This window comes from Myotis brandtii, unplaced genomic scaffold, assembly GCF_000412655.1.
Source record: "Myotis brandtii unplaced genomic scaffold, ASM41265v1 scaffold4, whole genome shotgun sequence".
In the NCBI taxonomy this organism is placed as follows: Eukaryota; Metazoa; Chordata; class Mammalia; order Chiroptera; family Vespertilionidae; genus Myotis; species Myotis brandtii.
The window spans coordinates 7,451,613-7,473,262 of NW_005365371.1; the positions used below are offsets into that span (position 1 = coordinate 7,451,613).

Sequence of the window (21,650 nt, forward strand, 5' to 3'; positions counted from 1 at the left end):
TAGGTCACCTAGGAATTGCTGTCTCCCATTGGGCCATTTAAAAAATTGGGCTGAGGCCTTTCTAGCTGCCTCCACATTCCCCTGTCCAGCTGGGGCAGGCACCTTGGGGGTTTTCACCATGATTCTGGCCCACGCCCACAGTTCTTTGTTCCTATGTCCTCTTCCCTCCTCCCACATTCTGCTTGCCGGGGAAATTCAGCAAATTCCATCAAAAGCCAACCATGCTGGAGATGGATCACAGAGGTCCATTTCCTACACTTGGATTCTGTGATTGGTCTTTACTGCAATGTGGACAATCCTTTGACCCTGGGGTTATTGCTGGGTGATCCATGCAAGCAGGTTACCCTTGGTTCTGGGAGGGGAGAGAGGTGTTCCCTCTACTGACAGACCTGCCACCTGAGCCCCCATTCCTGGTCATGTCCTGATCATAGGACCATAGCATTTTTAAATTGGAAACACCTGAGAAATCATCTTATCTCTGAACCCTCTGCTAGATGTAAAACTATGGCCCCCCGCAAAAGGTCCTGTGTGTGTGCAGGGTAGGTAGTGGCAGAACCCAGACTAGAAACTAGGAAGGACTGTCACTTCTGAACTTCAGAAAATATTTTAAGTAATTCCGTTTATATTAAAGTTATCAAGAGAGACGGAACCAACGGGACAAAAAGGAGATTTATTATGTGCATCAGCTCTTGCTGTTATGGAGGCTGAGAAGTCCCACTATCTGCTCTCTGCAGGCTGGAGACCCAGGAAAGCTGGTGGTGTCATCAGTCTGAGTCCACAGGCCAGGGAGCCAGGGGAGCCAGTGGTGTGAGTCCCAGTTTGAGGGCAAGAGAGATGAGGAGATGAGAGGACCCAGCTCAAGCAGCGAGCTAGGGGAAAAAAGGGGGTTGGGCGGGAGGGTGAATTTGAATTCCTATTCCTCTGCCTTTTTGTTTTATTCAGGCCGTCAAGCAATTGGCTGATGCCCACCTGTTCTGGAGAGGGCAGTCTACTGAGTCCACAGATTCAAATGCTAGTATCGCCCAGAAACACCCTTCCAGACACAACCATGAATACTTGGCCAGAAATCTGGGCACCCTGATGCAGAAAGTTGACAACTCACATGAACTCTCATAGGCTATTTGGAATTGTTGGTCATGATACTTTGTTCTTACAGAGCATTTTCTACGTTTTCAAAGTTTTAATGGACCCATTTCTTCTTTTGACCCCCATGTGACCTCATTGGTAGACAGACATTGCTCCTCTCTACAGGTGAGCAAATGGAGGCGTGACAGGTGTGACCTTCGCTGCCACGCGGTGAATACGTGGAAGAAGATCAGGACCAGAGCCTAGGTTTCTTTTCTCACTATGATTCCAGTTCTTTCCCACAGCTGCACTGTGGATTCTGTGCTGTGGCAAACCAGTGGTTCTCAAAGTGCGGTCCTGAACCAGCAGCATCAGAGTCACCTAGAAACGGGTCAGAATGCAGGTTCCCAGGCCCACCCAGACCCACTGAACCAGACACTGGGGGCTGAGGCCTGGCAGTCTGTGCTTTAACAATTTCTCTGGAGATTCTGCATGCTAGTTAGAGAACCACTGTGGTAACGGGGCGGAATCTGTTCACTGCTCGGGGTTTCACTCCATTTTGCTCATATATCAAATTGATCAGAGAACAGGGACGACGGTATTCATAAACTGACCATGAAAATCTGCCTTTTACTCTTCCTCCTATTTTCCTTCCTCACCCTCTCCCTCTCCTTGTCACTCGCACCAGCCAGCTACTTTGTGGTAACCTTTCATTAAAGTGTATCCTGTCCCTTACGAAACTGGCAGAGTAGCCAAGTGCTCGCACTCATTCATCCCACATTGCTTGACACAAGCAGGGGGGTGGGGGTGGGGTACTAAAATCAAATGACAAAAACAAAGGAGGGAGGGAGGTGGTTGGATAGATAAACACTAGACTATTTCTTTTTAAAAAATATATATATATTATTGATGTTTTACATAGAGGAAGGGAGAGGCAGAGGGATAGAGAGTTAGAAACATCGATGAGAGAGAAACATCGATTCAGCTGCCTCCTGCACACCCCCTACTGGGAATGTGCCCACAACCAAGGTACATACATGCCCTTGACCAGAATCAAACCTGGGATCCTTCAGTCCGCAGGCCAACGTTCTATCCACTGAGCCAAACCGGTTAGGGTAGACTATTTCTTAAAAAACAAAAACAAAAAAGTCACAGGCCCAAGTAGCAACATTAAAAACCAGTGTTACTGCCGAACCGGTTTGGCTCAGTGGATAGAGCGTCAGCCTGCGGACTCAAGGGTCCCAGGTTCGATTCCGGTCAAGGGTATGTACCTGGGTTGCGGGCACATCCCTACTGGCAGCTGTGCAGGAGGCAGCTGATCGATCTCTCTCATCAATGTTTCTAACTCTCCCTCTCCCTTCTTCTCTGTAAAAATTCAATAAAATATATTTTAAAAAAAAACAAAAACCAGTGTTACTGATTCACCTACAGATGTGTGAACAGAATGCTATTTTCCGAAAAGTACATTTTCTCAACATTTGTAAAGTTCCAGCAACTGTATTGGTAGCTTTATGTACCTGTCTCAGTCACATCTCATACTAGCCTTGTGAAAGAGGTAGTATTGTCGTATTTTTTTTTAAATGAGGAAACTAAGGTTTCAAAAAATCAACTTATCAAAATGTCATATAGCTAAACATCATGTAGCTAGGTTTCGAATTCAAGCTTTTCTGGATCCTAAATGCATAATCTCTCCATCACATTATCCACATTATCTCTTAGGATTTCTTTCTTTTCTATATGCCTTTTTAAATCCCAAAGCTATGGAATTTTATCAATGGTTATATGACATCCACCTTCCAATAGGATTGCTGCAAACATCGTGCGGGCATTTGAGTTTCATCAGTGAGAAGCACTGTTTCTGAAACCCAAATTCATTTCTGACTTACTTTGAAAACATGTCAGTAAGATTAGGTATGAATTTAAAAATATGTATTCAGCCCTCGCTGGTTTGGCTCAGTGTATAGAGCCTCGGTCTTCGGACTGAAGGGTCTTGGGTTTTGATTCCAGTCAAGGGCATGTACTTCGGTTGCAGGCTCGCTCCATGCCCCTGGTCGCAGTGCGTGCGGGAGGCAACCAATCTGTTTCTCTCTCTGTGTGTGTCTCTCCTGCTCCTTTCCAGTCTCTCTAAACACCAATGGAAAAATATCCTCAGGTGAGGATTAACAACCAAAAAACGTATTCAACCTTCAGGCCCTTTTCCTCTCTTTACTTTTTTTGAATAGAGCCTGCTCAATAACTGAAAAGAAAAACTAGAAAGGCATGACCTCTAGTGGACTCACTGAAAACTTTGCTTTGGTTTTGTTGGAGGGTTTCTCTCTGAACACCCTTCCCCTGTTTTAATGGAATTATTGAATTTTTCATCTGAACGTTACTCTCATGACCAGACTTGGGGCTGTGCACAAATGCCACTTTTTTCACGACCTTAAAAATGGGATTCCTGCATCTCAAATTCACACTGCACTTGTGTTTGAGTCCTTTAATGACCTGTCTCACAAGTCCCATCTTTTAACAGAATGCTTGTCAGTTAGTCTTTTTCTTACCCAACTATAAAACCTAATCTGACTGAATTTTTGGAAGGGACTGTTTGAATATGGGTGTCTGTATTTAATCCATCATGCCTAGGTTCACTTCCAGGCAGTTGATAGCTTTGGAAATTGTATACTTCTATTCAAACTGTGTGATCTTTGGTTTCAAGGACTGGGCTGTGGTTGTGCCCATCACCACAGGTTTATTGCTTGACTGCCAAGTCCGCCCCACAGCTGATACGCACTAACCCACGTATGTGCTCCCAGGGGAGGGCTGGTGGGTGCCAGGAGCCCTTAAGGATTCTTGGTTGATTATACAATTGCTTTGTCCAAGCTTAAGATGGAAAAGAAGACAAAAATCAGCCACTATCTGCTGGGTGGAGGGAGATAGAAGGTGTGAAAAAAAATATCTGGAGCAAAAAATAGATCTTTTTCATTCAAAGCAAAATAAATAGCTGGGGAGTGGGGATATTAATCTGTCTCCCGTTGTGAGGAATGAGAGATGGCATATCTTTCCCGAATCTCAATTACTGTCATGGTTCCAAAAGTTCTACCAAAGTTGTCTTTCCTGAGTTGAAGAATATGTATACCCAGCTCTTGAAAATTTTAGAGATTTACTATACAGTGAGGCCCTTCCTCTAATTTGACAGCTTTGTCTTTCTTGAGTCCATGCAGTTATTAAACTTCTTTGAAACTGAGGGAAGGAGCAGACAGTCTCAGTTTTTAAACACATTCATGTTGCTGGTTTAAAACACACATGTCTTCTTAGAGATGATGCTTCGGTTCTTCTGGGGTGGGCTATGGGACCTATGTTTTCCCCAGGCCCCTTGGTTAGAGATCCTTGGATATAAGCAGGTGGAGTGGAAAGAACCCTGGATTGGGGATCAGAATTTTGGATTCTCTTCTTAGCACCTGGGCCAGGTGATATGCTGTGTATGTGTCACCTTTGGCTTTTGGACTTCGGCAACCTAGTCTGGACCATGACATTTGGAGTACATAACCTTGAAAGTCAGTTCTGGCTCCAGTAACCCATGACTCATTCATGTTTTGTGGAGGGAATAAACTTCATCCACGGGAGTCCAAGAGTTACAGAATGGGCAACTGATTCAAACAGCATCCTTCAACGCTGTAAAGTTAAAAAGAATAACTAGGTACCGTTTTAGTACACAGTTTCTGGCTAGGATATTGAGTTCCCATTTTTACCCCAATCCTCTGATTCTTGGTCCATGTTTTGATGGTTGGAGGAAAAGTAGGAGTAAGAAGCCATCTCTCAAAATAACCACTTTCCCACTTCAGCATTAAGAGACTTTCTCTTTGACTTTTCTTATTGTGCAGGTGTGAGTTTAAAAACACTGCAACAATTAGCCCCTCTTTCAAATGCTGTACTCACGCTTTTAAACTGCAAATTTCAACTTCCCCACGGGGCTTTGATTGGTTTGTTTTTAAGTCTGGTTTCTTTTGATGTGAACATTTTCAAGCTCAAACAATAAAGTGCTTTTGTGGCTCAGGAGTAGAGCCTGTTCTTCATTGGTCTCTCAGGCTTTCAGTACTTTTTTCCATGTCTGTTTTCCTAGGAAACACTTATTTGATCCCTTAGTCCTTCCTTTCATTTTGAGTATGGTTGCAGTTGTATTGACCAGAAATTTTATGGGGGACGTTCCAGCTTCATACAATGGAAAATTTTATGACTTCTTAACAAAGTTATTTTTTGAAATAGCAGACTTATTGGATGTTACTACTTTGTTGTTTGGAAATTTGATTAAGGATATTAGTGTTTGAAATAACATTTATTTAAATCAAGATAAAGACAATATAGGTTATCATTATTAATATACTAGAGGCCTGTTGCACGAAGATTCGCGCAATAGGCCTTCCTTCCCCTGGCTGCCAGCACCGGTTTTCCTCCGGCACCCGGGACCCAGGCCTTTGGTCCGGCAGCAGCAGAGAAGCCAAGCCTTGAGGCTAGGCTTCTCTGCGCCAGCCACAACGAGGCTTGGCTTCTCCTCTGCTGCCACAGCAAGGCTTGGCTTCCCCTCTGCAGCCGCAGCGGAGAAGCCAAGCTTCTTCATTCTTCAGTCATCTTCAGTCTTCACTCCGCACCTGCGTATGCAAATTAACCGCCATCTTTGTTGGGTTAATTTGCATGCTCGCCCTGATTGGTTGGTGGGCGTAGCGGAGGGATGGTCAATTTGCATGTTTCCCTTTTATTAGTGTAGATTAGTTATTACAGCAATGTGTCACATGGAAAATTGATTAATAACTGTTGATTTGACACGTAAAACAAGTTACTTTCTAGGGGTGATATGTGTTTATTTTTCCAGCATAAGGAAAGAGTGTCATCTTGTTAGTAACCCAGTCAGTGTAGCCATACCTGAGACCTCTAGGTTTGCCATCTCTAGATTGTAACTTTGCATTTTGAGCCCTTTCTTGCCCTTTCTGTTCCTCCTACAAGAAACCTATTAATAACCTAGTGAAGAATCTAAGCGAAATGCTTCCTTCCTTCAAAATAATAGTGTGTGGTCAGACTAGTTGTCAGTCTAAGTTAAGCCAAAGAACTATGTGGCTATTTTGTGCACTTAAGTGGCTAGTCAGTGTCCACATCTCTGCAATGGGAACTATAAGTGCTCTTTGCAGAATTATTGCTGGGAACAAGTGAGAAAGTGACTGTGGTCGTTCTCTGGGAACTGCAGAGCATCATGCAATGTAAAGCAGTGTTTGTTTTGAGCTTATTGATTGAAGCCAGGTTTTAAAAAATCAACTTTCTTTTTATTAATCATATTGGCTCCTAAAATCTTTCAGTGTATTTATTTGTAGTCCAAATCAGTTTTACAGAAAGAGTAGTGCCTCATCTTCATAACACCAGGGCTTATTTCTTCTGCCTTTTCTCCCCCCTTTTCCTGGCACCTTTATTCATGTTTTTTTGTTTGTTTGTTTTTGTTTTGTTTTTTCATCTCAGCTGCAGCAAATGAGAGAGCTTGAAATTCTTTGTCTTGCGACAGGGTCTTCAATACACTCTGAGAATCAGTTGTCAACCATACTACCTGCCCAGACAAAGCAGCTCTCAGTTTTGGGTCAGCTTAGTTGGAACCTGTCAGCTCCTGAGTTACTAAATTTCCTGTGGGAGACCAAAAGGCAAATTTGTGAGTCACTGGGCGGTACCTGGGGGCAAACAGGCCGTGGGATGATGCTTTTAATATAGTCTTAGGTCCTTGCTAAGCCGCTTTCCCCAGAGCTTTTATTCTAGGATTTTATGACTTTGGAGCCTGCTAGCCTCTCCCAGTAAATGAATGGAGTGAGGCTGCCATCTCCTGGCAATTATTGGGAATTGCTTAGGAAGATGGAATCTGTTCTTGCACATCAAAGGGAATATGTACTGTCATAATCGTTTTTTTTTTAAATCTGGTATTAGACTTTGATCTCAGATCACTCTATAATTATATAGTCACTTTTCTCCTAGTCTCTGGCTATGATTGTTGACTGAAAATTGGTGCTTTGAGAAATGTCCTGGAGTTATATTATTCTCAGAAAACAAGAGGAGATACCTTTGTGTAGTTACCATAGAGGATCCTAGCTTCTCCCTTCCATCTCTTCTGAGTATGTAATATGATTGTCGTATAATATGATAATTGCTCTGAAGTCTCTCATTATGTCTGGAAATGACAGTGTCATATTGACCCCGCCAATCTAAGTATGTCACCCTGACAGTTTTCATTCTGGATGATTCCCTTAAACTCTGTCTTTAGGCTATACCTTCATTTATTCCTTCGACTGACTTCTGTTGTGCTAAGTTTGGAGATAATCCACTGGTCATCAGACAGAGGGACACTGACAGGTCAACAAATACAATGCACTAAAGAAAGTATGGACAAAGGTCATTGAATGGAGAGATTAAATATGTCACTTGAACTGCCCCCCACCCTATACCCCCCACCACTGAGAGAAACAGGCAGAATAATCTCAAACAGAGGCTAAATGAGAATTGGTTATTTGGTCTTTGTGTATTACTTGAGACGTTTACATATGAACGAGAAGGGTCCATTTGAACAATGCTTCACTCAAACTGGGAAGCTGGAGTTACCTATGTTTTAACTTCTTCTTCTCAAACCTTGCTCCCCATTGTTTTCTTTGTAGTTTGGGGAAGAAATGCCTGTCTCTAAGTGCTGTGTGAATTTACACCTGTCCAAAATTCTTCAGACCTGGAAGAGGTTTTAGAATGTCCTCTGGGAAATGAGAAGAATTGGGTTATCAACAAAGCAGAAATTGAATAGGCAACGTGCTGACTCTGAATACATTGGGAAACACGTTTGCTGATTGGAGGAAGCTGATGAGCTCTTTTTGAGAACAGTGCTCAGATCTGGTTTTGTGAGATTCATATACTAGATCTATGACTTGATGTGAGAAAGAGCAAGTAATTCAGTACCATCGGCTTATGCTTCTGTTCTTATTGTCGATTATACATCAGAATTATTAGCAGAGATGAGCCTGTCTAGCACTGCTACACACACACACACACACACACACACACACACACACAGAGTTTTAGAAACGAGAACCACTATGGTATGGCAGTTCATTTGGGAGGTAATACTGAGAAGCACAAGTGAGTGAGCAGAGCAGTTGAAACTGAGAAGCAAGTAAAGTCAGTAAAGGGCCTGTTGCTAAGCTGAGTGTACAGACCCCCTGGGAAGTTGTGGAGAGCCCATCTTAGAATTTTTCTTTTTTTCCATCTTATACTTTTTCCACCAGAGTCCGGAGAATTGGGGCATTTGCCCACTGACTCCTGTCCTCTGGTGGTTGAGGGTTGCCCCCAGTGATGCCAGTTCTCCTGCATTGACTCCCCTACGCGTCCTGGTCGTTCCTGGAGCAGAACCACTGCCATGGGGTAGAAGCTGCCAGCTGGCAGGAAACCACCTGCCCAACCTGCAAGTGGAGTCAAGGGCGGGCTGGGGATGCAGGGCAGGGCATCAACAGTGTCTCCTCCACACACACCTGGACCACATGCATGGGTTCACATATATGAGGAAACGGTAAAATCAAGTGAAGTCTATTTTAAGAAGAAGGAACTATTATTAATTTTGTTTACATATGAGAGTGGTGCATATACATCCCAATGAGAAAGGAATGTAAAGTATAAGCCACACTCAGCTGGGCCACAGGCAGAGGAGATTGAGAGACAGTTGACTTATTTGGAACATCTCCATCACAAGATTATTGCTTCTGAAGATGAGGAGAGAGGTACTCTGGTCATCACCGATGCATTTCTGTATCCATATGAAGCCTTTTGATGCCATAATGGCATTACTCTTGCTTTTCACTTGCTGTTGGTTTTTCTTTTTAATCTTTATTGTTAAAAGTATTACATATGTCCCCTTTATTCCCCCATTGACCTCTCCCAGCCCGCCACAGCCATACCAGCCTGAACACACCTGATCTCAGCTGATCTTGCTATTGTTTTTATCTGTCAAGAATGGGCCTCCAACAGTGAGCAATCCTCTTGTAAATGAAAAATCTACCTTTTGTGCCCTGTCGGGACTGTGGGAAACTGCTAAGTGGGGCTCATTAGACTCCCCTTTGAGTCTTCACAGTAAGTTCTGATTGGCAGAAACCATTTGCTTTTAAACTATCCTAAGAGCTAAAAAGAAAGGAAAGGGCAAGGCTTAGGGGCGGGGAAAATATATTGACAGCACGTGCCCAGAACCCTCCACTTACTGACTGCCAGGTAAGCACAGACCGCACACTGATTCGCTGTGCCTTTTCTTGTTTCGTTCCTGTGCCACCCAACCAACTTGTAGTTGTTATTCTCCAACTTTATTGAAGAAACGGAAGCCCAGAGCGGTTCATTATGTTGGCCATGGATGAACTTGACTTGAATCCAGGCCTAACTCATGTGCACTCTCTGCAGAATAGCTTCGTAGACTTTTAAAAATGAAAATAATGAAAAATAAGCTTTTCTACAAAACCTGACTTTTGGATTATTAGTAAGTAATTTTTTAGACATATGCTGACTAAAAAATTTAATAGTATACCCTGTAGCAAATTCCATGATCTCGGGGTTCTGGCTAATGAGGTAGGTATTTGAGTTGCCTGAAACAAACAATACATTTAACAAGCAGTTGCCTTCTAACCCCAACTTCTGTATTAGCCGCTGCAGTAATAAAACCTTGACTATCTGGGCTTATGGACTGTTGACTATGATCATATCTTTCATTTGCCGAGCCTCTTTGCTGTTTACTGTGCCAAATACTTTACATTGTTATCTCATGTAGGAGGGAAAATAAGCCGTGAACACAGCCCACTGCCATAATAGGTGTGGAAAGTGCAGTGTAATAATTCAGATCAAGACCCTTCACAGAGCGGGGCAGGTTACTCGTTCCACAGGGCAGCGGTCCTGAGGGAGCAAGGAGGCTGGCGTCCAGCCTGCCTTCTAGCATGGCCTCCACCAGAGCTGGCATTCATTCCCAGGCCAGCGGCAGGCCGGGGAGAGAGTGCCCGTTCATTTCCCTTCATCTAACCTGTTATGTGTGCCTTATGTGTGCTGGAGGCTTTAGGTAGGTGTCTTGTTCAGGTAAATCTTCAAAACAAATGTGGGGGACTAGGTGCTATTTGGTTAATCAGTTTCATCGGTGGTAGAGAAAGGGAAGAACATATGGGAAAATTAACTAAATATCTACCATGTGCTTAGACATTTGATATCAACCCTAAAAGGGCAATTTTGTAGGGTTTTTGTTTGTTTTAAATAGATGAGGAATTGGAAGCTTTGAGAGGTTAAATAACATGTCAGGCTTACTTAAGTAGTAAATGACAAACGTAGGATTCAGAGCCAAGCCTGTCATACTCTGACTCCAATGCACTTGCACAGATATTAGTGTCAAAATGAGAAGAGATCAAGGAAGACTTATTGGAGGAGGCATCTTTTGAATCAGTTCTGTTTCTATATATAATTTGGTCAATCTGTCATTAACATACATGAATTAACCCATTTTCTAAAAGATTTAAATTCAGTTATCTCAGAGACTTTGCCAAATAAAACTGACTTTGATTTAGAAAACACATTACTATAATTATTGATATTAATGTCTACTCGGCAGCTTATTGAAAACCTGGGAAGCTCGATGGTGTCTGTGTTCAGCATTTCTTGTGTTTAATAGTATGTTTATTTGGGACCACAGTACTAACAGCTTCTTACAAGTCAGGGCAGGCCCATTCTTTCTTATAGTAAATGCGGATGGTCAGGCATGTTCTGCTGCCTGTCCAAGGTCAGCTTTAACCAACGAAGCACAAAGCTGGCACTTTGCCTTGTGACCTCTGCCACTTCCCTTTAGAGCCATTCCGCATTCATGACAAGTTGGGTCATTGTCTTAGGAGAACAGTATGTATGTGCATTTTGACCTTTGCCACAAATGTGGAAATAAGACAACACTGTTAATCTGCCACTAGGGCTGTGTGACCTCGAATTAGTTATTTTTCCTCTTTGAACCTCAGTTTTATTTCACTTGTAAAATGAGGGACTTCATATATATGATTTCTGGTCATGACTGAGGGAAATGTTAAAAGATTCCCCAAATTGAGGACATTAAAAACCCATAAATGGGTGACTTTGTTAGAAGAAGGTGGCCATGCCTAATTCTCAGAATGTCAGGGAAGCTTGGCAAAAATATTTACCCCTTTCAATTATAAGTCATAATTTTGTTGTTGTTGTTAATCCTCACCTGAGGATGTTTTTCCATTGATTTTCAGAGATTGGAAGGGAGGGGGAGAGACAGAGAAGCATCAATGTGAGAAAGAAATATCGACTGGTTGCCTCCTGTACGCACCCCAACCAGGGCTGGGCATTGAGCCTGCAACCGAGTTATGTGCCCTTGACCAGAATCAAACCCATAACCCTCAGTCCACGGGCCAATGCACTATCCCCTGAGCCAAACCGGCTAGGGCCATAGTATTTTTATAGGGAGATTTTATATTGTTTATTAACAACCACGGAAACTGCTCCCTTGTGTGGGGATTGGTGGGGTGGGGAGTCAGAATCACAGAAGGACTTTATCAGCATGGTCCCATTCAAGAGTCATTGCCATGATAGGTACTGTTGTTGGTGTGCCACAAATTGGGGCAAAACAGCAAATGTTATTGAGCTATTCAGGTTTGTTTGTTTTTAAAGGAATCTATATAAGTACTAATTTCACTTGGCTACTTAGTATTTATTAAGCTACCTGCCTGATTTCAAATATTACTTAGTTCTTGTGCTCTGTTGTTAGTTATCTGCATTCTGTGTTTGAGTGATGGAGGTTAGTAATTTGAAGTCAAGGGAATGTGCTAAAGTTTTATTCAGTAGAATATAAAGGAGTCAGGGACAGAGTTCCTTTCTGTACTTGATATTCTAAAGATAATCAGCAAAGGACAACGTGGATGACCAAGAACTCATTCCTTCAACTCAAGGCCCCAGTAATAGGAAGGTCTTCTTAAGTAGAAATTATGAAATAAACAGAAATCAAGGAATCAGTTACAGGAATTGAGGCAGTTTTACTTTGTGATTTAAGAGCAGACATATGAAAATCTTTGAAAACAAGAGACCCACCCAGAGGAATAAGCTCTTTAGTCATATCTCTTTTTCTTTGCTGTAACAAGCTCAGTGGTCTGTGTGCTTTTTCCTTTTGTTGGGTAATTTACTAATAGCCAAACAGGCAGAGTCCCTCGATCTTACCCTCCTGCAATGCACAAAAATCCTTGGATCAGTTCAGAGGTGCACTTGCTGGAACTGATCACAGCCAAAGTGTACAACTGCATTTTTTCCCCTCCTCTTTCTCCCTCCCAGCCCCTGGCTGTGTTTTAGTTGCATGGCAACCCATCTGCTGTAATAGCTGATGTCAGCTCATTTTCACTTAAACGTGGCCCAGGAAAGTTTTCAAGACGGGAACTTGAATTTGAATTTGCGTAACGCTGGGGAAGGCTCCAGCTTGTGTTACCAAATTATAAAACTGCGGACTAATGGGCCCTGGCAGGGTAAATGTAAATGTGGATCACAAGGGATTAGCTTCCAGAACAGTGTGGCCTTAGGGACTTGGTTTCTAACTTCTAGGAGCTTAGCAAATGAGCCTCAGCCATATTCTATTTGCTGCTAAAGTTCTCTCTGTACTTTAAAGGAATAAGAGGCGTCCAAAATTACCCTAGCTCCTCAATGTTAGCATTTAGGCAAAGACTTGATATGGCGTTTTTGAAAGAAGGGCCAACATTTTACCTAAGTGCATCAGCAGCAATTGGGAGGAAAAGGAGAGTTCTCTAGTGTGTAGTAAGTAGAAAAATGTAACTTCTTGAATCCAGCAGAGGGCAGAAGGGAGTTTTAGCTTTTCTCACCTGTGATAATCCAAATTTGTGACAATCCAAGGCAAAATTCAGAGGCACATTTGTAAACAAATTATTCCCCAGCCGGTACTGCAGGAGTTATTCTGGTTGTAAAGACAGGATCTAGCTTGTGTGCTCAGAGCCAGTTTGATCCCATCTATGCAAAAGGATGTACAGAATGTTGAGTTATTTATGCCTAGGGGGAGATAACAGTGTTGTACCCAAATAATACCACCACTTCTAATTGATTTAGGTTTTAATCACTAACCACAGGACAGCATTTTATGATTTTTCCCATTTCTGTTCATGGGACTCCAAATGTTAGAATGAAAGAATATTTGAAATAAAGAGGAGTAAATTATTTCATTATCAAATGTTTCTCTTTTAAAGGAACAGTACCTACATGTAACTCTATAAAATAGTGAAAATGATTCTCACAACCTATGCTGGCTTCTTAGAAGTCAATCTAATTTCTCCTCACATCGCTAAGCTGCAACTTGGGGTGGTAGTATGTGTGCCATTGTAAAGATGAGGTGGATGCTGAAACATGGGGACAATTAAGAAATGAGTCTTTGTCTTGGTGTTTACATAATTTTATATAATTTTAAGTCCTGGTTGTTAATGTTTGGCTTTTGAAAACAAGGAACGTAAATCTTCCATGACAATTTGTAGTGAAGGCTGTTTTGGGTTGGGGTATTTGTTAGTGTCTTTTTTATTTTATTTTTTTAAGTATGGTAGTGTCTTAAATCGGGTTTCTCAGGAAGCAGCCCCTGAGATGGAGTTAGGGTATTTAGTAAGGAGCAACCCTGGGCTCTGTGCCTGTGGAAGAGAGGGGAGGAAGCAGTATCAGGCAAAGGGAAAAGTTGGATTTCCCTGCAGGCCCAGTGTCAGCCTTAGGGGAACTCGGGATTCAGATGACTCTTCAGAATACCCTGAACGGGGGCCCTCCCATGTCGATCAATTATTGGAGTACCTCCACCCCACCCCAACAGCAGGACAGGACTGTGATTGAGGTGGCTCTTTGCAGCTGACACAGTCATTAAGGGATTACAGGGACAGCACTCCCAGTAGCTGAGATAAGCCATTCTTTATTGAAGAAGGAGCTGGGTATGTGAGAAAGAGCCCAAAAAGTCAGGTACACTGGATTTTCTTTTTGATAAATTGTTGACTCTTTAACATTGGATAACGTATTGATTGCTTTAAAAAGAAAGTAAGAGCTTGCTATATATTTCAATCTGTGTGGAAGGAAATGGTACTAAATAAAATACTTTTTCATGGTTAATGTTTGAAAAATAGGGTTTTAAGGAATGAAAATGAGAACCTTTTTTTTTTATAAATGCATGTTACATTCTGAAATACAGTGCTAGCATAAATACATATAAATGGTTTATTTGCATTGGGGTTGTCCTATGAATAACAAATGATGTTGATTAAAGGTAATTTCAGTGAATAATGGAATGAGTTTATAGTAGTTCTTTGCAATCTGTGGGGAAAGTTGTTAAATAAATCACAGAGAGTGATGCTGGTGGTCTGTCCCCTAATAAAGCACAAGTAAAGGTATTATAAAAGACAGGGGGCAGGGAGGGGACATTTGCATGTTGTTGGAAGAACCGTCACTTATGTCTAGCCTTTATCGCAGCACTTCAGGTTTACGCCCTGTTAATCCCATCTAGCCATTTGTTGTTCAGTCAGAGCTTCAGTTGTGTGCCTACTGGATGCAGACCCCTGTGCCTGCTTAATACATATTGGAGACATGGTTCTCTTTCTCAAATAGCTCAGAATATCATAAAAAAAAGTCACATCTTTTACATTACCACTGGTCTCATCAGAAAAGTATACTATTTGGAAAGATGTTAAGTTCACGATGCGATGAGTTTTCTAAAAATTAATATTTTTATGGAAAGCTCCTTTTTTATGTCAATAAGTACTTCAGTCATTTTCATGAAGACAGGCTAATTGTGGTCATTTTAAATGAAAATGTCTATCAAATAACTGTCTGAATATCCATAGTTTATCAATTGGTTTTTGTTTTTTTTAAAATATATTTTATTGATTTTCTACAGAGAGGAAGGGAGAGAGATAGAGAGTTAGAAACATCGATGAGAGAGAAACATCGATCAGCTGCCTCCTGCACATCTCCCACGGGGGATGTGCCCGCAACCCAGGTACATGCCCTTGACCGGAATCGAACCTGGGACCTTTCAGTCCGCAGGCCGACGCTCTATCCACTGAGCCAAACCGGTTTCGGCTTTATCAATTGTTTTTAAAGTAAAAATGGTGTTCCTTGAGCAAAGCAGCCAATTTAGGCCACAACTCAGTCACATGAGTGCTTTTCTTTTACTTTTTAAAATTATTTACGGATTGATTTTAGAGAGAGATGATAGGATAGGAGAGAGAGAGAGAGAGAGAGAAACATTGACTTGTTGTTCCACTTATTGATGCATTCATTGGTTGATTCTTATATGTGCCCTGACTGGGGATAGAACTGGAAACCTTGGTGTATTGGGACAACGCTCTAACCAGCTGAGCTACCCAGCCAGGGCACATGAGCACTTTCCTTAAAGACAGCTTTTGTGTTTCAGCATGAAGAGGAAGTGCTTTACAGTTACTTCCCATTTCCTCACACAGGGTGTCTGGATATAAGAAAGGTAGCTCAAGAGTTGGCATTTAACAAAACTAATCTTTTTGTTTCCATTGAGGATTTTCTTAAGTGCAACTGGATTTTTTTTTTTTTTAATGCTAGTGCATGCCAATAGCACAGAATCCAGTAATTGCTCATGCAGTTGGGTGCCATTGTCTTGACTAGTACTAAGCAGCTTTGCCCTCCAATTGCTTTTATACCATCAGTTCAAGTGTGACCACAGAAAAAAGACAATGTCTTAGCACAATGAAAAGAATTGTGACCTGCCCTAACCAGTTTGGCTCAGTGGATAGAGCGTCAGCCTGCGGACTCAAGGGTCCCAGGTTCGATTCCGGTCAAGGGCATGTACCTTGGTTGCGGGCACATCCCCAGTAGGGTGTGTGCAGGAGGCAGCTGATCGATGTTTCTCTCTCATCGATGTTTCTAACTCTCTATCCCTCTCCCTTCCTCTCTGTAAAAAAATCAATAAAATATATTTAAAAAAAAAGAATTGTGACCTCCCTGCCCTCTGAAAGTGTCCCACTCCCAGCGTCCACAGCCCACAGTGTCCTTCGCTGGTGTAGAGAACTGTTTTAAGCAGGGAGAGCCTGGGGGAGGAGACTGCTTTGGCAAGAGACCGGAGAGCCTGGCTTTGTCTGATGGCAACAGAGATGGAGAACCGGGAAGGAAGAGTTGAAGCTTACTGAGGTTTTCAGCGTGGCCACTGAGTGTGGCCATACCATTAGTCCAGGTAATGACTGGGGGAAGAGGAGTTTATGATTGAAAGTGATACTGTTGCCACTGAGAGAGAAAAATCTATCATAATTCTCCCACTTGGAAAAGAGTGGACTCAAGGTGGGTCTGTGCAGGAGCCTAAGATTTGATTTTGTACTAACAATGAGCAGTGGTTTGGGAGGCTCCGCACATTCTGTATTGATGCATAAGCCTATTGTGTCTGTGCTTCCTGTAATAGTACTTTCTCTTCCTGTTTCTAGGAATGGTGCAGAAGCTGGACCAAAAACTTCCAGTGGCCAATGAGTACCTGCTGCTCTCTGGGGGAGTCCGGGAAGGCGTGGTGGACCTGGACTTGGATGAGCTGAATATCTATGCCCGGGGGACTGACTACGATATGGACTTTACCCTCCTGGTGCCAGCCCTTAAGCTGCATGACCGTAATCAGCCTGTGACACTCGATATGCGCCACTCAGCCTTGTGCCACTCTTGGCTGAGCCTCCGGCTCTTTGATGAGGGGACGATCAGTAAATGGAAAGACTGCTGCACCATCGTGGATCACATCAACGGTGCCACCAACTACTTCTTCTCCCCAACCAAAGTGGCCGACTGGTTCTATGACTCCATCAGCATCGTCCTATCAGAGATACAGAAGAAACCCCAGCGAGGGATGCCAAAGGTGGAGAAGGTAGAAAAGAATGGGACCATCATCTCCATCATCCTGGGTGTGGGGAGCAGTCGCATGTTGTACGATATTGTCCCTGTGGTGTCTTTCAAAGGCTGGCCTGCAGTGGCCCAGAGCTGGCTCATGGAGAACCACTTTTGGGATGGGAAGATCACAGAGGAAGAGGTCATCAGTGGGTTTTACTTGGTGCCTGCTTGCTCCTACAAGGGTAAGAAGGACAACGAGTGGCGGCTGTCCTTTGCCAGGAGCGAGGTGCAGCTGAAGAAGTGCATCTCCAGCAGCCTCATGCAGGCCTACCAGGCCTGCAAAGCCATCATCATTAAACTCCTGTCCCGGCCCAAGGCCATTAGCCCCTACCACCTGCGGAGCATGATGCTCTGGGCCTGCGACAGACTTCCCGCCAACTACTTGGCTCAAGAAGACTATGCAGCCCACTTTTTACTGGGCCTCATCGATGACCTGCAGCACTGTCTGGTCAACAAGATGTGTCCCAACTACTTCATCCCTCAGTGCAACATGCTGGAGCACCTGTCGGAGGAGACGGTCATGCTCCAGGCGCGCAAGCTGTCCTCCGTCCGCTCTGACCCCGCAGAGCACTTGCGCACGGCCATCGAGCATGTCAAGGCCGCCAACCGGCTGACGCTGGAGCTGCAGAGGCGGGGGAGCACCACCAGCATCCCCTCCCCGCAGTCGGACGGAGGGGACCCCAACCAGCCTGATGACCGTTTGGCCAAAAAACTGCAGCAGCTAGTGACTGAGAACCCGGGGAAGTCCATCTCTGTCTTTATTAACCCTGATGATGTCACCAGGCCCCATTTCAGAATTGATGATAAATTTTTCTGAGCATTTTTGCTGCCTTTTGGTTTTCCTGGTTCTAAAACTTGCATCATGTGTCTTGTGGTCCGTGCCGCTGTCTTTCCGTTTTCTGCACATCCAGCCTAGACTGGATCTGTTAAGAACACATTGGAAGTCTCCTGTTTTGCAGGGCGGTGCAGGCTCTGAAACAGTATATTACTATTTCATACGCTGCCTCTGGGTTTGTTTACTGTTTATAGTTCTTGTCACATAGTTCATTTTTGTTTTGTTTTTTAAGGAGACCTTGAGCCATAGACTGAGATGCCCATGAATTCTCTTGCTTTTTTTTCTGTTTCATACTTTGTGCAAATTCGTTAATGGGGATAGGGAAACAGATCTCATTCTGACACATAAGGATTCTATTATTTTTTTGTTTTGTTTTATTTGTTTTTCTTTTCTTTTCTTTTAATGAGCTATCTTCACTACAGATATTTGAAGCTGGGAACCACCCGGTATGCTAGCTGGATTGGATTCTTCTGACCAGTGGCCAGAGTAGTATCCCCTTCCCACCTAGCAACGTCGACTTTGAAAGTGAAAATGCTACAAATTCTGTTTTGGAGCAACTTCATTGAATGTAATTGTCCTCAAATCAGAACTTCAGATGGTTCGGAGGGAATGTTTGACAGCTTTCCAAACAGAAATAAGGTTCCCAAATGGTAGTTTTAGTGTGTGTAATTATTTGAAGTCTTATTTAAATATTATTAAAGAACATACCATTATAATTGTTATTTGCACTAATGAAATCTTTGACATTGTCAGAGTTCCAATGTGTGTGTTTCAATATAAATTGACATCTTCTGTTGAAATGCTATCATATTTTTTTTTAAATTTAGCCCATTTCTTGCAATCAATGGAATGATTCTTTACATTTGTTTAGTCCTCCTTTAATTATGGGCTTCTGTTTTGCCCTCTTTGATATTCCTGGTTCCTATCTTACTGAGAGAAGTTTTTAAAGCTTTATACCTGCTGAGTGACTTTATCTGAAGCTGGGTAAAATATATACTTGATAGAATAGGTGTCTTTGTATGTATTTCTTTTGGGGTTATAGAGGTTAGCTTTTTTTGTAAAGTCTCTTTGCTTCTACTGAGAGTTTTGAGGAAAACTGGCAGGAAGAATTTATAATCCCCAAATAGAAGATATCATGCCTGTTCCAAAACAGGTTTTGCTATAGAGCAGGAACCAGGACATGTCTGTGGGCACCAGCTTTGGAGTAGAGCTATCCTGTCTTCATGAATGAAGTTTCCTGCTGGGTTTAGGTGCCGCATGGCATTGGCTCCGTTTTTGTATGGACTCATTGCCAACTGTGGTGTTTGAGAGGTCAGGGGGCCTGCTGACCTCTCAAAGATGACCATGATGTCTACTACTGGAAAGGTCAAGCAACATTTTGACTTTGATCTTGAATGTCCAGACCTACAGGTTTGATCGAAATCAGGCATATGCAGTCCTGGGTTTTTGCATGGGAATTAATGTAATGTTTATAAATGAAAATGAAATCCTTCAACCATCTTAAGTCAAACACGCAAAAAAAAAAATCATAATAAAAGAAACATACTGGCCTTGGAATTTTGTTGTTATTGCTGTTGTTACTTTGTAATATGGAAACTATTTTCTTTTTTAAAAATATATTTGTATTGATTTCAGAAAGGAAGGGAGAGGGAGAAAAGATCAATAATGAGAGAGAATCATTGATCAGCTGCCTCCTGCACTCCCCCTACTGGGGATCGAGCCTGCAACCTGGGGATGTGCCCTTGACCAGAATCAAACCCGGGACTCTTCAATCCGCAGGCCACTGAGCCAAACTAGCTGGGGCTGAAAAATATTTTCTTATTTGTAACCCCAACAGTAATTTTCAGTAAAGTTGGGGCTCACTATTGTCTTTGAGGCCAGATGCTCACGTAGGGAACACCCAGTGTTCTTTCTTCCCTTTCCCTATTTTTTACTACCAGCACTACCTGTCCTCCACATAATCTATGTCTTTCTTGGGAAATGACTTTATCCCCAGCTCCAGACTCTACCCTGATTGGTGTAGGCCCATTGACACAACCATTTCCCTGGCCACAGTCATTAATTAGGGATTGGCATGGAATGTAAGCTGCTCCCATCAGGGACATGCTCAGGATCCTAGCTTGGGACGCTGGGCAGAGCATGCATGCTGGACATGGAAGAGGAAGCACCTGGCCTCTGCCACTCTGACAGCTATCCCATAATCATGGCTAGAGCCAGCCTGAGGATGAAGCTGACATTGGATGATACTACTGAGAGATTGGGCGTGGTGCGGTGTAACATGAGTCACCAGACTCTGCCCTCCTCCCTCCCAAGTCTGAAACCTCACTGGGCTTTCTACTTAAATGAGTCAACACTTAGTTCTTTTAGCAGTTTGAATGTGGTTCAATTCATCAAAATTAATTTAAACTGGTGTACCAAACTATTTCAGTGTATTTAAACTATTTAAGTTACTGTGTGTGCTCTTTTTCTTTCTGGGGACATATATCAAGGATATCCATATAGTTTATCTAAAAGCTGGTTTATACTATCTGATTTCATTAATTCCAAAGAATAACAAAGCCTCTATAACTAATAAATATGTACCTGGTGAAAGTCTGTTAAAGTTTATTATACTTTAACCATTATGCTAGACTTCCTTGGTTCAAAGAAATGGTTACAAACTGCTGAAGTAGCAAGCATATTCAAAAGCATTGGCTCCCTTTAGTCAAGTGTAAACTGCTATACCTGTGCTTGGAATTGGCATCTCAAATATGATTAGCAGCATTTTCAATATTTTAAGTGCTGTGTTTGCAGACAAAATTGAATTACAGATGTGATAACCTAGCTTGAGTGATCCTCTTGGCACTTCATTTCCCTTTGCACCTCTAGTCCTAGTGAAAAACACTGCAGATTCTTGTTAAACTTCATGACAAGTCCAGAGGCCCCTGGGATCTAGTAAATTTTTTTAATCCTCACCCAAGGATATTTTCCCATTGATTTTTTTTTTTTTTTTTTAAGAAAGAGAATGGAAGAGAGAGGGAAAGAGAGAGAAACATCGATGTGAGAGAAACATATCGATTGGTTGTCTCCTGCATGTGCCCCAACCAGGGCCTGGGCCAGGAAGGAGCCTACAACCGAGGTACATGCCCTTAACCGGAATCCAACCCAGGACCCTTCAGTCCCCAGGTGACGCTTTATCCACTGAGCCAAACAGGCTAGGGAGGATCTAATTTTAAAACTTTTTAAATTCCTGGTACTATAAACCTAAGACACTTAGGCCAGGAATTGTTGAAGATAGGTAGAACTAGGATGTAGTCTGATATCTTTCCTGGTCTGAAACTTAGAAAATCATTGAACTACTAATTTTTTCTTCTGAATCCTGGAAAATTGGTTAAAATCTCTTGTTTTAAGTACAATATAAAAAGCCTGAATGAGTCATGATTTTAGCCTTACTTACAACTGATTACTTTGGTTGTGGGAATTCACCAGCTGTAACTGAACAGGTTTTCAATTCCCTGATGAGTCCTGGTTTCACATATTTTAAGAGTAGATTATTCTCTGCCTTTCTTATCTGAACTGGAAGATCCAAAGATGCAAGTAAAGACTAATTTTAGAGTGATGAAGCCAGTCAGGACCAGACATTTTAAAAATAGGATTGTCCCCACAATTATCCTATATAATAAAAGACTAGGTGGTGTCACGCCCTCATGCGATGTCATCACAAGATGGCCGCCCTCATGTTGTTACAAGATGGCTGCCACAAGATGGCTGGCAGGGAAGGGCAGTTGGGTGTGATTGGGCCGGCAGGGGAGGGCAGTTGGGGGCAAGATCAGGCCAGCAGGGGAGG

The 21,650-nt window shown here is 42.6% G+C and overlaps 1 protein-coding gene across 3 annotated transcripts in view; it reads left to right on the forward strand.

The window, feature by feature from the left end:
* Positions 1 to 19,378, forward strand: part of MB21D2 (Mab-21 domain containing 2) — a 123,614-nt gene extending 104,236 nt beyond the window's left edge. For 2 of the 3 annotated variants that reach the window (XM_014545325.1, XM_005873206.2), the window contains one exon: positions 16,542 to 19,374. In XM_014545325.1, the coding sequence (XP_014400811.1) occupies positions 16,542 to 17,806 (1,265 nt within the window). In that variant the 3' untranslated portion in view covers positions 17,807 to 19,374. Of the gene's footprint in view, positions 1 to 16,541 lie in introns of all 3 variants that reach the window. The other variant, XM_005873205.2, reaches the window with a different exon arrangement.
* The last annotated feature ends 2,272 nt before the right edge of the window (positions 19,379 to 21,650 follow it).